The 15,492-nt window shown below is 36.9% G+C and overlaps 1 protein-coding gene across 6 annotated transcripts in view; it reads left to right on the top strand.

Annotated features, from left to right (window-relative positions):
- gucy2d (guanylate cyclase 2D, retinal) overlaps positions 1-15,492 on the top strand; it is a 37,773-nt gene that overhangs the window by 2,809 nt on the left and 19,472 nt on the right. For 2 of the 6 annotated variants that reach the window (XM_087251162.1, XM_087251163.1), the window contains 12 exons: positions 3,723-4,708; positions 6,043-6,356; positions 6,719-7,094; positions 7,173-7,257; positions 7,336-7,450; positions 7,743-7,862; positions 10,340-10,423; positions 10,559-10,735; positions 10,896-11,052; positions 13,000-13,149; positions 13,298-13,446; positions 15,306-15,469. In XM_087251162.1, coding sequence (XP_087107288.1) covers positions 3,904-4,708; positions 6,043-6,356; positions 6,719-7,094; positions 7,173-7,257; positions 7,336-7,450; positions 7,743-7,862; positions 10,340-10,423; positions 10,559-10,735; positions 10,896-11,052; positions 13,000-13,149; positions 13,298-13,446; positions 15,306-15,469 — 2,696 coding nt within the window. In that variant the 5' untranslated portion in view covers positions 3,723-3,903. 6 annotated transcript variants of the gene reach the window in all.

Raw genomic sequence — 15,492 nt, 5'->3', positions numbered from 1 at the left:
AATCACATTAATGCATTTATATAACCAGATATCCCCTGCAACCAACAGCACAACTTACACTCCAAAAAAGCCTTAAAGGTTAAAGGCCAATACTACGTTGATATGACTATTTTCTTAATAATTTTATCACCGGTATTTCCCCTGCATTTTAAATTTATGTTCTGCTTTAAAGTCCAACAAATAATCCATAAATTAAATAAAAAACATCTACCATGAAATAATCTTTTTGTGTTCTTTTATAGTGAATATTCAATCTTTTATAACAAATAACAAATGTAAATATTTGAAAACTGTTTGAGTTGTGTACAGTTGCTGACAAAATCATGCCATAATAAACAGATATTATCATTGATAAAGTAACTACAAAAAATATACTGGGGAATACTGTTAATAGCCCAAACAATGTGGAACTCCTATAGCTATTGAAACCCCCGTTGCTGTTAAGACCATAAAGTTGACCAAATTAATGTGAAACGGAGTGTGGAGTAATGACAGTAAATCCGTCAAACACAGGAGTGGTGCGAGTCTGACAGTAAGGTCTCGTGCAATCCACTGTAATCCACAGTAGAGTTATTTTAGTCCTGGCTAAAGGTTCAAAGAAAGAAAGTAAGCCAGACGGTGAAGACACGAGAAGCAAGCAGGGAGGAACAATTTATAGACGTTTGGAGAATAAAGCAAAGTCAAAGAAGACAAGACTTCTGACAGGTCAACAGATATCCAGTGATGATGGTGTAAAGAGATAAGGTTGATTAAGATTAAGATTGATTAAGCCTCACGTTATTTGGCAGATACCATGGCCAGGGCCAACGAAGGCAGAGCTCTTTAATTGTAATCTGCTTGCTGCTTGCTGAGCAATAGAGAGAGAGAGAGAGAGAGAGAGAGAGAGAGAGAGAGAGAGAGAGACACAGAAGGAATAGGCAAGCTGCCTGGTGTAAATCGTGTGACACTTCACCTCACCTCCACCTTTAAACACAGATGGCACATGAGTCAGGTGAGGATGTGCTGTCAGAGATCAGGTCTGAAAGATCACAGTGGAAAGGACAATACCTTAGGGTCACTTTTGTCATCCCCAAACTCTTATTTGCCAACCAAACAGCTTTTAATCTCAGATTGCCTCTCTAAAAAAAGATTAGATAGATTTATTTCTATTAAAAGAAACAAAAACCAAACCTTAAATATATTGATTGTGTGCTAAAGAGGTCATTCAGTCTGCACTACAATTTCTGCCTCAGATATATAAAAAATAAGATGTAGTGGCAAATAGATTCAAATAAAGATTTATGTCACAAAGTTGTGAACGCAAAATATTTGGTCATAACACTTTTGCATAGAACTTCTACCCTTTTTGAGTATACAATCTCACGAAAAAACAAACAAACATGTTTTTTGATTTATTTTTTATGATTCTGAACATAACCTCAAAAAATGAAGACATTATCTCAGGAGGAAATACTTCCAATTAGTCAAACTATAACAAAAACAATATACAAATTAGATGAAAATAACTAAACAATTTTAAATAAGCACATACACACGCACAAAAAATAGAATTACCCAAAACGTTGGAACCATAGTGAATATTTGTTTTTGGCACCAACCATACTGAGTTATTTAAAACTCATGCTGATGTTCATGCCACTGTTACAAATAGATGCAGTAAACTACAGTGTAGTAAAAAGAACAGAACTGTGATGTGCTTTGTGTTGTTATTTTAAACCAGAAGTGCCCAAACTCAGTCCTGGAGGGTGACTGTCCTGTAGAGTTCAGCTCCAGCTTGTCTGAACCAGGGTCTCCGCGGGGTCATAAAAAGTCTTAAATCTCAAAAGCTAAATTTTAGGTCTTAAAAAGTCTTATATCTACTAAAATATTCTGTTGTAGGTCTTAATCTTTTTTTACCAGGTCTTTATTTTCCTTGTTCATGTATAGCTACCCAATCAGGGGTGCATTTCCGAAAACCATCGTAAGCCAATTCAGGTCGCCATTACAAACATAGTTCACTGATTTCACGTTTCCCAAATCCGTTGTTCCAACGAACACTTGCAAACTGCATCTAAAACTTGCATGTTTGCAACTACATCTCTTGAGTCAATCATAGTTCCTGGCTGTGTTCTATTCCCTGTTATTCCCCTATGCCCTGTTAATTTAGATTATTCTAACATTTTAAAGGTCATCTCTCTTACATGTAATTTGCTTTCAAAGCATTTTTACAGTTCAGTTTGAGAGATCTTTGACAATTGCGTTCCATTCGTAGTGGCCATTTATGCCATTTTTATCACAGCCATGGCTCATGATGAAAGCTGTAGGTGCCCTATTATTTAAAAGCGGAATTTACAATATGTCTCCAAAGCTTGTGAAAACAAAAATATATAGGATATGTTAATAGTTTTAATTTATAGTAGGTTATTTATTAAGAAATGTATCTGTACTGTAGGCCTATATGACATGGGCCAGTTTTCTGCCAAAGAGTTCTGCAGTGGTTTGAAAGTATCAAATTGTAAAAGTAGATTTTTCAAAAAATAAAATAAAAAATAAATAAACAATATCTTACTTAATAATAATAATAATAATAATAATAATAATAATAATTATTATTATTATTATTAAGTGGGATTTTTTTTTCATTTCTTAATAAATAGCTAACTGTAAATTAGGCCTACAACCATAACCGATTTATATGATTCATATTTGAAATTAGAATATGTGTTAGCTTAGTGATTTTATATGGCATATTCTCAATAATACATGTAAAGGAAACATATATATGGCCTATATGTGTCATTCAGATATATTTCAATTAATATGAAACACGGGTGCAAAAGTAATATTAGATTTTTTTTTTTAAATGTGAGTGTGTGTAAATATAATTTCCACAAAAAAATTATGGGAATTTTCTCTAAAGAAGCAGTTACTCTGCCCCGTTTAGAGCATCACTGTGAACGTTTTACATTATAACTAACATGGTTTAAACGATGGATCTGCGACAGAGAAACTAAGGTTTTGTGAGACACTCGTCACTACATCGTTCTTTTCCCAACCGATGCATCGTACTATGATAGTTCAGCCGCGAGTTATGTCGTTGTTTGAGAAACGCACCCCTGGCCACTAACACCCTTACAATCACCACAAATCCATCTCAATAAAAATCTTTAACTTCTTATTTAAAGAATAGAATTTTAATACTTTGCTTACAGTAACATTTGTTTCAAAGTGCTTCATTTATTTAGGATGCTGACCTAACTTTTTATTATTAAAATGTATTAAATTAAAATCCTTTTTGATAGATCAAGTGAAAAAACTTTTCCAACTGGGATATTTAAAAAAAATCCTTAGCATTCAGCCCTGTATAATTCCAAAATGTTATTCATGATGGTCTTAAAAATGTCTTAAAAGAATTCAATTTAACTTAGTAAAACCGGCAGAAACCCTGCTAAACACAGCTGTGAGACCTTGAGTAGCTGGCTCAGGTGTGTTTAATTGGAGCTGGAGCTAAATTCTTCAGGACAGTAGATTTCCAGGAGCAGGACTAATCATCTAAACATTTATGCTGTACATATTTTATGCTCCTATATTCTTACTAACCTTCTGTTTTCGTTCCTGTTTTTGTCCCTTTCCATTTCCTTCTCTTTCTCCAAACTCTTACATGTCGCTTTTCTCACACACAACACGCACGTACACGCACTTGCACACACACACACACACACACAAACACATTTCTATAACAGACAGTGATGGCTGGTTATTGTGCAATAGTTTTGGGCTAGTGCCCCTCAGTGGGTAGAACCCAAACCGAGAGCTAAGTATTTCAGCCTTCACACTGACAAAACACTCACCAAACACACAACATCTCTCAGTGCCACCTGTTCTCGCTTCGTCTCTGATATTCAACAATAAAACAAAGCTAAAATGAATGACCACACAAGCTCTAGCTTTCTCTGCCAGTCCCACCACCCTCGATGGCAAACACAGTCTTCTGCTGGAAAGAGACGACGGAAACAATCCTCATCGCAAAAATCTGAAACCCCAGCGAGCCCAGTGTCCTCTTCCCCAGTGCTACGCAGCCACAGCTGGTGGGGAAACTGCTTTCTCCTTCCTCTAGTCATGCTTTCATACTTTCCCTGTGAAGCCTGGGGCACCACCTTCAAAATTGCCATTGTAGGACCGTGGGCATGTGACCCCATGTATTCTAAAGCCCTGCCAGATCTGGCTGCCCGATTAGCCATGAGCCGCATCAACAAAGACCCCGAACTCAATAAAGGCTACTGGTATGATTACACAGTCATTAACGAGGATTGCTCCAGCTCCAGAGGCCTGGCACGCTTTGCCGAGCTGGAGGGTTACGGTTCGGCTTTTCTAGGACCGGCAAACCCTGGCTACTGCACGGCTGCCACACTGCTGGCAAAGAACTGGAACAAAGGCATCCTATCCTGGGGTTGCCTGAAGGCTGAGATGGATGAAGAGATGTATCCCACCTTTCTGCGGCCGCTGCCGTTGTCCTCCCGGGTGCTTTTCTCTGTGCTGCGCTTCTTCCGTTGGGCACATGTTGGGATTGTAACTGCTGAGGGCGACATGTGGGAGGCAACTGGGCATGAGCTTGCAGCATCACTGCGTGCTCTTGGCTTGCCCGTTGGTAAGGTTGTTACGATGGAACAGGACAAAGAGGGGCCACGGCAAGCCCTACAGGCAATACGGGACACAGATCGAGTAAGGGGTGAGTTCTCTGAGATCTGTTTATTTGTGCTTAGAAACGTAAATAGGTTTTTAAAATGCTCTGAGAACAAAATCACTATTGAATGGTCAGTGCTTCCAAAGTGTTGCTAATTACTTCAATATTTTGTTGTGCTGAAAATATACAGATTTTCAGATTTAGATATTAAATGCCAGATGTCAAACGTTTTTTACCTCATTTATCCTTTACGTTAAATTTAATTTAGCTACCTAAAGGTTTTTTACATGATGGTACATTGAACAGTTTATGGCTTAAAAAATCATTTTGACTTAATGTGGCTTCATATTGTCAGTTTTAGTTTGATTCAACTGTTAATTATGTGGTGTGTTGATATTTTTGAACATGGCATACACACCATTTTGATGGATGCAAACAAAAACAATGCTTCCAACATATTTACTGTTTTTCATTATTAATTTATATAGCTTCCGAGAATCAAAAAAGAGCCACATATAGATAAATGATGTTATGACATCTGTTTTAACATTAATTTATGATTAAATTGCCTATTGTTACAGTTATGAAATAGTTTGATTACACGCAGGAAATGTTTATCACATGACCACATTAAACATTTCTCCTAAACATTTGGTTGAGGGTGAAGGAAGTATTCTGACCCATTTGCAAATAATATTTAACAATATACGTTAATATATATTTTATATTTATATCCTAAAACAGTTAACATTTCTTTAGTGCTTCGTTACTTCAGTCTTACCTCACCGTCTTCCTTTTTGGTCGCGAACTGTTTGTCTGTGTGAGCCGCAAACCCCGCCTACTTTATTTTGATTCATTGGCCATTTTCAGTCAGTTTTTGTACTCACAAACAACAAAGGAACTCGTTCAACGGAAATATTCTGGACGTTTGGTAGGTTTGGTCGCAAGATATAATAAAAATCGGCATTGTTTATACATTTAAGTTGATTAATCTTTAAAATTGTTAAAGTGAACGGCTAATGTGTTTTTTGTTGGTCCAAATCGACCAATGGTCCAGAAGAGCAACGAACCAAGAGAACAACTAACTTTAACGTTAACATTATAGGAAGTGTAAACATTGTGAATCATTTTAACAATTAAAATATTTTCTCACTATAAATAACTATTGTTAGGAAATGTTTCATGAATGTTTGAAGCTTGTTGATAATAAATAATATTTATTGTGAGTGTATCCTACTAAAAAAACTAAATTTGATGAAAACATTTTATTTATTCAGCCATTATGTTACGTCTCTCAGTTTGATGAGATAATCATTAGCTTATTGTTTTATTTGATAATTTATTTTCAAATTACTTTATTTTTTATTTGTTGTGTGCAGTTGTCATCATGTGCATGCACTCTGCCCTGATTGGTGGAGAGGAACAGTATCAGTTGCTGACCACAGCATTGGAAATGAGAATGATTGACCGAGGGTACATCTTCATTCCATACGACACCCTGCTCTATTCACTGCCATATGAAAATGTAAAATATCCAATCCTGGCCAATGACAGCAAACTGCGACGAGCATACGATGGGGTCTTAACAGTAACCATGGATCAAGGGGAACAAAACTTTTATGAGGCCTTTAATGCAGCACAGGAATCCTTTGAAATCCGCGGCAGCACATCAGCTGAAGAGGTAACACGATGGGTATGAACTTGCTTTACCAAAGGTTTTACTACAAGTGGTATCAATTTAAAATAGGCGTACATGATTTGTGGATAGCAAAAGCTCAAACTGTAGTTAATTAGAAAGTGTCTTACCCACAAGACTGATTTCTAAAAAAAAATCCAACATAAACAATCATGAATTCCATATTTTAATTAAATAGGTGTTTTATAGTTAGGTCAAACCATAATAAACACTCTCAAAACCTTAACTATAGACTGTCTCAGTTAAAAAGGAAGAACACTGAACTTAAATATCTAAAGGTTTTTACATATATCAGCATGTGTGTTACCAAAAATTGCCTTATAGTCCCCAAAAGTGAGTTTTTTCTCTCTTCTTGGCAGGTTTCTCCATTTTTTGGGACCATATATAACATGATCTATTATACAGCCATGGCTGCAGAGCAAAGCCGTGCTTCGAGTGGTGGGCGATGGGTATCGGGCGATTTACTGTCTCAAAACGAGGGTGGATTTGAATTTGATGGCTTTAACCAGCGGATATCGGGAGGTACTAACGGAGAGGGAATGCAGGTCCGCTATGCTGTCCTGGATTCAGACGGCTCTGGGTCCAGCCTGTATCGCACACACGCCCTGGAAGCTTCACACACATATGGAAAATATGGAGGGTTGAAATACTTGGGGAAGTCAATTCATTTTGCTGGAGCATCTCCGAGCAGTGACGCGAACTGCTGGTTTAGTCCTTATATCGCATGTAGTGGAGGTAACAAAAACAACAGTAATTCATTGTTTTCCAGTTGAAAGATCAGCTCTGATTCTGTGTTGCTCTTTCCTTCTGCAGGATTGGATGGAGTGACGCTTTTCTTCTTGCTCATGTTTTTCATTGTGTTGATAGCGGGTGCAGGCATCCTTTTTCTACAAGTTAGGTATGAATTTGGTATGAGTCGCAGCAAACAGCACTGGTTTTTAACACGATTTAATGATGTGTATATGTGTGTGTCCAGAAAATATGGGGCTGGAGGTTTTTTTGGTGCATTTATTGGAGGAGGAGGAAGCCCCACTAAGATAGTGCTGACGCTGGATGACTTGGTCTTCATCAACACCACACTCAGCAGAAGGGTCGGTCTCAAATACTCTCGGACTCTCAAAGCATTTTCGTCTTCCTTTGAATTTTACTTTGTCTATGTCTCTCTCACAGTCAACGTCTTTTTATTTCTCTCTGTGTGGCTCTGTAGAAGCTAAATGAGGAGTGTGTAGTAATAATAGAGACTAAAATAACTTTAGTGTGTGATGTGCTGCGAGTGTGATGAAATTAAGTACAGGCATGAGTGTTTTCTTGGAATTTGCTCTCACTCTCTTTTTTGTGTGTGTAGTTTTTAATGTCTCTTTCATTATTGTTTTCTTTTTGTAGAAACTGAATGACGAGAGTATGCTAAAGAGTCAGCTAGATGTTAAAACTCCGCGCCACTCAGTCTCTGGTCGCAGTTACATCACATCAACCCCAGAAACATCCAATGTTGCTGTATTTGAGGTGTGTGAAATTTGTGAGTTTTTGTGTACTGGCATTGTGTTCGGTTCTGTGATGAAGCAATATTACATGAGAAAGTGTGATTTTTTTAACTGGATACCAGAAGGTAATCTAATATTCGGTAGAACAACATGATTTCAGAAAAACAAGAAGTTATGAAGTATAATTTCAGATCATTTTTGACCAGTAGGTTTAGTGTTTTACGTCAAACAATGCACATATTTCCAAAGGAAGCCAAAACTGTCAAGCTACAGGAAACAGACTGGAAGTGAGAAGCATTCTAGAAACAAAAACTTCCAGGTTCAATTTCTTTACCGAGAAATAGATTTATGATAACAATAACTGTTGGAACACTTAAGGTTAAAAAAATATTTTATTTTATTTTAAATAAATCATTTGCGTTGACTTTCCCTCATTGAAGCTTAAAAGTATTTTGAAATAATTTTTATATACAGCGGGTAAAATAAGTATGTCATGATGTTTCCTGCTAAGAGTAAGCAGGGAGTTTATTTGCTGAAGTGTTCATGGAAGAGATGGGTTTTTAGTTGTTATTTAAAGGATAGCAGTGTGTGAAAGGGTTCGCTCAGTGGCTGTTTTGTAAGCAAGCATCATTGATTTGAAGTTGATATGAGGTTCAACTTGTAACCAGTGCAGGAAGATAAAGACAGGTGTGACATGGGCTCTCTTGAAATCATTAAAGACCAGACTATCTGAAGCATCCTGTATTATTTGTAGAGATGGGAGTTCAGCAAGAGGAGTTTTGCAGAAATACAGCCTAGAAATGAAAAGAGCTTGGACCAGAAGTTTCAAGAAGGGTCTGGCCTTTGATGTTGAAAAGTGCAAGCATGTATGATCGAGTAGTGTAAGCAATGTGCTCATTGAAGGACAACTGGTCATCCAGAATCATCCCAAGATTTCCTGCTGAAATAGATTTGTTAATATTAGATAATGTGAGTTGGATGAAGAAATTTTGTTGAAGTGTGAAGTTGTGGGGAAGACAAGAGATCCTTGCAGCTACTGTTGGGTCATCAGGCTGACCCAAGTGAAATGTAGAGCTGTATGTCATCAGTATACCAGTGATAAGAGAAACCATGTGATTGGATGATGGTTCTTAGGGAAATAGTAGGGGATCAAGAACAGATCCCTGTGGTACCCCTGTGACCAACTGCTGAGCTTTGGATACTTATTCTCTCTAGGCAATCCTTAATGATCTGCTGGTGAGGTAAGACTCACACCAGCAGAGCGAGGTTCCAGTGAAGCCCATTGACCTGAGGGTGGACAGTAGAATCTAATGATTTACAGTATCAAAAGCAGTAGGCAGGTCCAGTAAAGGCAGAACAGATGATTTGGAACCTGCTTTAGCATTTCACAGGGCTTCAGTGACTGATAGCTCAATGCTTTGTAGGCTGTTTTGGTAATTACAGCTTTAAGACACATCTTGTAAGGAGAATAAAATTGCATGCATTGCTCAGGGGTAATTATTCTATATAGTTCAACAGAGTCTAAATATATTGATAATTCTGTGGGTCTCTTCTACGAACTCTGAGCTATATATTTTGTATTTTATTGGATTCAGATCAGGTGATTGGCTGGGCCATTCTAGAAGCTTATTTTTTCTGAAACCATTTGAGAGTTTCCTTGGCTGTGTTTAGGGTCATTGTTTTGCTGAAGTTTTATCTTCGTAATTCTAATAATGTTGGTATATTAATTAACACTGACAAGGGGCAGGGTTGCTTTCTAACTACTGAATGAATTCAGCTGCTGTCTTGGCTTTCCATACCTTTTATACCTTAATTTCTTCATGTGTTCAATAATTTTTTTCTGTGTCATAATTATTATACATAACTTAGCTTTGTTTTCTTTGCATGTATGAACAATGTCAAGTCAACAGCACCTTTAGAATTATATTTTCTGTCAAAAATTGTGACATGCTCAATACTTATTTTACCCACTGTAAGTCTTTACTTCAAATAAATATTTGTAATTTATGTTTAATCTTTTAGTTGATTGGTTTAGTTTGTGGGTCATACTACTGTTGCAAATACTACTGTAAGATCCACATGGGGAAAAATAATTAAAAAATAATTTAGAAACCAGTGTTGCTGAAAACAATTGACAGTACTGATGCAGTCTTTAATGAGTACAGTTGCACTTTTGCTCCAATGTTGTGAAATCACTTTTTTTTATAAACATCTACAGCACTTTGTGTTTTCCATTTCCCACTCACACATTAAATCAAGATCAAAAACTCAATGTCCACAGTGGAATCTTGTGTATGTTACCTGTTTGTTGAATCTTTGGTTAAAAAAAAATCAGTAAAACTACAGAACTCAAATCTTCATAACTTTTTAGGATGTATTTCAAAGAATTATGCATATTATTTTCCTCTTACTAAAGTACAGAAAATGTGATTAACACTGTCACAAGGAGGTTGTGTGTGAACCCGAATTGTGTTCAATTGTTTTATTCTGTGCTGTCAGGGTGACTGGGTCTGGTTAAAGAAATGCCCCTGTGCAGATTCTATTACAGAGATCAGTGAAAGCACACAGACCATCTTTGTCAAGGTAGGAGAGAGAAAGTGAGAGAATGAAAGAAAGGTTATTTAACTAATACTCTGTGTATGTGTTTTGAAAAGAAACATACTCAACTTCTGTACCCTCTTTTCCTCTTCTGTTTGTCCTCATCTTCACTCTCCACAGCTGAGAGATATGCGTCATGAGAATCTGAACTTGTTCCTGGGTCTGTTTATGGATACTGGTATATTCGGCATTGTTACAGAGCACTGCACCAGAGGCAGTCTGGAAGACCTGCTCAACAATGAGGAAATGAGGCTTGACTGGATGTTCAAATCCTCTCTGCTCCTCGACCTGATTAGGGTGAGGAATTGAGGCGATAGAAGAATGGTTCAAATAACAATGAGTAAAAAACGACTCCGCTAGAAAATGAAGATGTTGACGCCAAATATTGTTAAATATTAAAATGTTTCCCACTCTCTGTCACTTTCTTCTCAATGCCTTCTTTATCTTACCCTGTCAGGGAATGAAGTACTTGCATAATCGGGGCATTATTCATGGACGCCTGAAGTCTCGGAACTGTGTGGTGGATGGTCGATTTGTTTTGAAGGTTACAGATTATGGCTTCAATGAAATCCTCAACTGCCAAAACATCATCCTGGAGGACAACGCACCAGAGGGTATGTGTGATACATGTGTTACATATGTTAAGATGTTAAAAAGGGATAAGACCGTAACATTTAAGAGAGACAGTGACATAGGTATGAGACAGATCAACAATGAGACAGATAAGAGTTGTTGAGCAGTCTTTACTGAATTACCAACATCTATTGAACAAAAAAGGTCCTACTTTATATTAAGTGTCCGTAACTACATGTACTTACATTCAAAAATGATTACTATGCACTTACTGTGTTCATAAAGCTCTGCAGAACACTTTTGTTGTCAATGAGCGTAAGGTCAGGGACAGGTCTATGAGTATAGGTACACTGTAAAAAATAGTCCTGCTTGCCTTTAATTTTTAAGTTGAATCAATTTAAAATTATGATTCCACTGAACTTCTATGGTGTTAAAGTGACTTAAAACAGCTTGCATAACTTAATAAATAATAATACAATTATGCTTATAATAAATTACTTATTACTTATAATAACATTAGGTTAAAACATGATTAACTTAAAATAATAAGTTACAATGACCTAAAAAAATAAGCTGTCAGTACTAAATGTTCATGCAAATTTTTACAATGTAGGTTTAGGGATGGGTTGAAATGTAAGGGATGGTCAGCATTGTATTACATATGTAATTACAGAGATTATTTACAATGTAATTACATGCATGTATTTAATCTAGCATAAGTACAATGTAAAAAGACATGAACACATGACACATGAAGTACATTGTAACAAATTATTCATTTCAGTGTGAGTGCATATTAGTTAAGGTCACTCAATATGTAGTGGGACTGAAAAAAAGATATATAAAATAATAATATTAAAATAAATTAAGTCGTGGCCAAATCAACTAAATTAATTAATAATCAACCCTTAAATTGAACTCTCCTCCAAATCTAAATTACAAAATAAAGAATAAAAAGAATAAACTCAAGATCTTCAATATATGTGACACTCTAAACTAATAATACAAAAAAAAAAGAGCAGCAAAACACTCAAAACCTAATCTAGCAAAACACAAACTAACCTAATATACATAAACAAATGAAGTACAAAAAATCACAAATTGTTCAACAAATGAACTTATGTTACATCAGACTATTATCTGAAGTAATAAATAGGTCACACTTTACAATAAGGTTCATTAGTTAATGTTAATTAATGCATTTACTAACATGAACAAACATCGAACAATACATCTACTACTGTATTTTTTTATGTTAATTAACGTTAGTTAATGAAAATACAGAAGTTCATTGTTTGTTCACGTTAACTCATGGTGCATTAACTAATGTTAACAAGCATGGACTTAAATGTTAATTATGCATTTGTAAATGTTCAATTATGATTAATAAATGCTGTACAAGTGCTGTTCATGATGAGTTCATGTTAGTAAATGCATTAACTAATGAACCTTATTGTAAAGTGTTACCAATAAATATTCAATGAAAAACAACCTCTTGATGTACGCTAAGGCCGAGTGCACACCACACAATGAACTTGAAGGCCTTTAAATCCAGTTAGCCTATCAGTGGATTGGCAGAGATGATGATGTTGTAACAATGATTGACAGAAAGATCGACCAATAAACACCTAAGAGTAGCGTAAGATAATAGGAACAAAGACAGAAGAGTAACAAAACAAATGGGCAGCACAAATATCTTGATACCTCAGGCTGTTAATGTTGCCATCCACTCTGTAGATATCTCACACACCAAACTTGACTGATTTCTGTGAGAATTTCGAGTCCATGCGGGTTCCGATGGGTCTTCTGCAGTATTTGTTGTGACTGGGATGCAGTTCAACATATGATTCATCTGAAAAATCTACCTTCTGCCACTTTTACAAATGATCAACTAGAAGTCGAGTTATTGTTTGTTGCTTTTACAACTGTGATGGATGACAATATTTTTGTCAGGCTGTGTCTTTCTGACCTCGGTATCTTTGCTACAGATCAGTTCTGGACGGCTCCGGAGATCCTGAGGAATCCTGATCTGAAGAAGAAGGGAACATATCCAGGAGATGTATACAGCTTTTCTATCATCATGCAGGAGGTGATCTCTCGATGCGCACCCTTCTGCATGTTGGATATGCCTCCTGAAGGTTAGACCAAACCACCACATAATTACAATCCACATCCATGTTTACAGAATTAATGGTGAATCTAAAGATGAAGCTGGTTTAAAGGAGTGCAGATCTAAATACAGAGTAGTAAGTTGTCAATACTCCGGTTGTGTTTTTCTGTCTACAGAAATCATAGAAAAGGTGCGCTCTCCTCCACCACTGTGCCGACCCACTGTGTCTATGGATGAAGCTCCGCTAGATGTGATTCAGCTCATGAAGCAGGCCTGGAGTGAGGAGCCTGAACAGAGGCCTACGTTTGAGGATATATTCAGACAGGTACACACTAACTCTTTCATTTGCGCACACACACAAACAAGACACTTACAAGTTTTGTCTTTTGAGACTTTCTGTAAAGATAATGATTTTTGTAACATAGGCTCATTCTAAAAATGTAGCCCTATATACATTTCTGGAGATTGCGAATTATGTACCTAGAGCTATGCATGGCTGCATTTCATCTTTAAAACGAGCGATACGGCGCGGTATGATGCCGTTCCTTTTCACGCTTACTAGCTGGTCACCTACCTCTGTATGGGGCTGGCTTTCCCGCTGTTTCCAGTTTTTCCAGTTAGCTCACCATGTATGTTGCCGGACTTGAGATGCACAGAGGAGTTGACCACAATGACAGGGTTCGAGTCTGGCGAAGATCGGTTCCAGAAAGAGTGTGAGAGAAAAACAAGCCAAAAAATAAAATAAGTTAATAACAAGCATGAGAATGTGGTAAAATCTGAGAATGTGGTAAAATCTGAAAATGTGGTAAAATCTGAAAATGTGGTAAAAATCAGGTGAGGGCTTTTCTTTTTCTGGATTGCTTTTTAAAACACTGTCGTTTGGGTTAAGGGAAGTGGGTGGGTGGGCGGGTCAATTGGGTCAACTATTGGTTGGGTTACGCGAAGAAGGAGGGTGTGTCAGTCAATCAGGCGGTCAGTCCGTCATTTAGTCAGTCGACAGCATGTAAATCCATCCTCTGGTGGAGTTACATGAGAACAGCAGGCACGAATGGCACTTGCGAGAGAAATTTAAAATCTGAAAAAGCGTACACAGTGGCCTCTGGTGGAAACAAAAACTGCAAAACAAACATAGCTCCTGGGATGTATTTGGCATTCTCCAGAAATTAAAATAGGGGTACGTTTTCAGAATGAGCGTGGGTTGGATTTTTGTACTGTGTAATCTGGCTTTTAATCCTAAACACAGCAGAAAGCTTTCAGCACTTTACATTTTCAAAAACATTATTTGGTATAATATATTAGCTGTATTCCAATTCCTATATAAAGTTCTTATTATAAAGTATATCCATGTGGTGACATCCAGTGTGTGTGTGTGTGTGTGTGTGTGATAGAGAGAGTAAGTTAGAGACCCAGGACCACAAATCCAGTCAAAAAGATACATTTTACATGCATCATCTGAATAAATAGGTTTTCCATTGATGTTTGGCTTGTTGTGATAAGATAATATCTGTCTGAGATACAAGTAATTTAAAATCTGAAGTTTTGTGGTTTAAAAAAAACTAAATATTAAGAAAAAAGCCTTTCAAGTTGTCCAAGTAAAGTTCAGTTACAGTTGGAAACTCACAAAATTTCTTCATGAAAGTTGATCTTTACCTAAAATTCAAAATTTTGGCATAATATAAAAACCTATAATTTTATTTTCATACAATGTATATTTGACTAGGGTGGCATGGAGGCGCAGTGAGTAGCACTGTCACCTAACAGCAAAAAGGTCGCTAGGTCGCTGGTCCAAGCCCCGACTGGGTCAGTTGGCCTTTTTGTGTGGAGTATGCATGCTCTCCCTGTGTTTTTGTGGGTTTCCTCTGGTCCAAAGACATGCGCTATGGGTGAATTGGGTACACTAAATTGCCCGTAGTGTATGTGTGTATGTCATGGTCCTCCAGGTTGGGGGTTGATCATTGGGCTAACGACCCACCTTGTAAAATTAAATGCTACGAAACACCAACATGTTGCAGTTAACTTTAATATAAAACAGGACTGGAAGTAAGCACGTAAATATATTTGACTATGACTAAAATATACCTGTGCAACATAAGACTGATTTTGCAGTTCAGGATCACACACTATATAAATAAAAATTGGAGAAAACAATATAATAAATCTCCTATTCTATATCTTTTTTTCCAGTTTAAGAGCATGAACAAAGGAAAGAAGACTAACATAATAGACTCAATGTTGAGGATGCTGGAGCAGTACTCCTCAAACCTGGAGGATCTGATCCGAGAGAGGACCGAAGAACTGGAGGTAGAGCGACAGAAAACTGATGCTCTTCTAGCCCAGATGCTGCCCAAGTAAGTCATGCTTAACATGCTCA

This window comes from Danio rerio, chromosome 5, assembly GCF_052040795.2.
Source record: "Danio rerio strain M-AB ecotype USA chromosome 5, GRCz13ab, whole genome shotgun sequence".
In the NCBI taxonomy this organism is placed as follows: Eukaryota; Metazoa; Chordata; class Actinopteri; order Cypriniformes; family Danionidae; genus Danio; species Danio rerio.
This window is presented reverse-complemented; position numbering and strand designations above follow the sequence as displayed.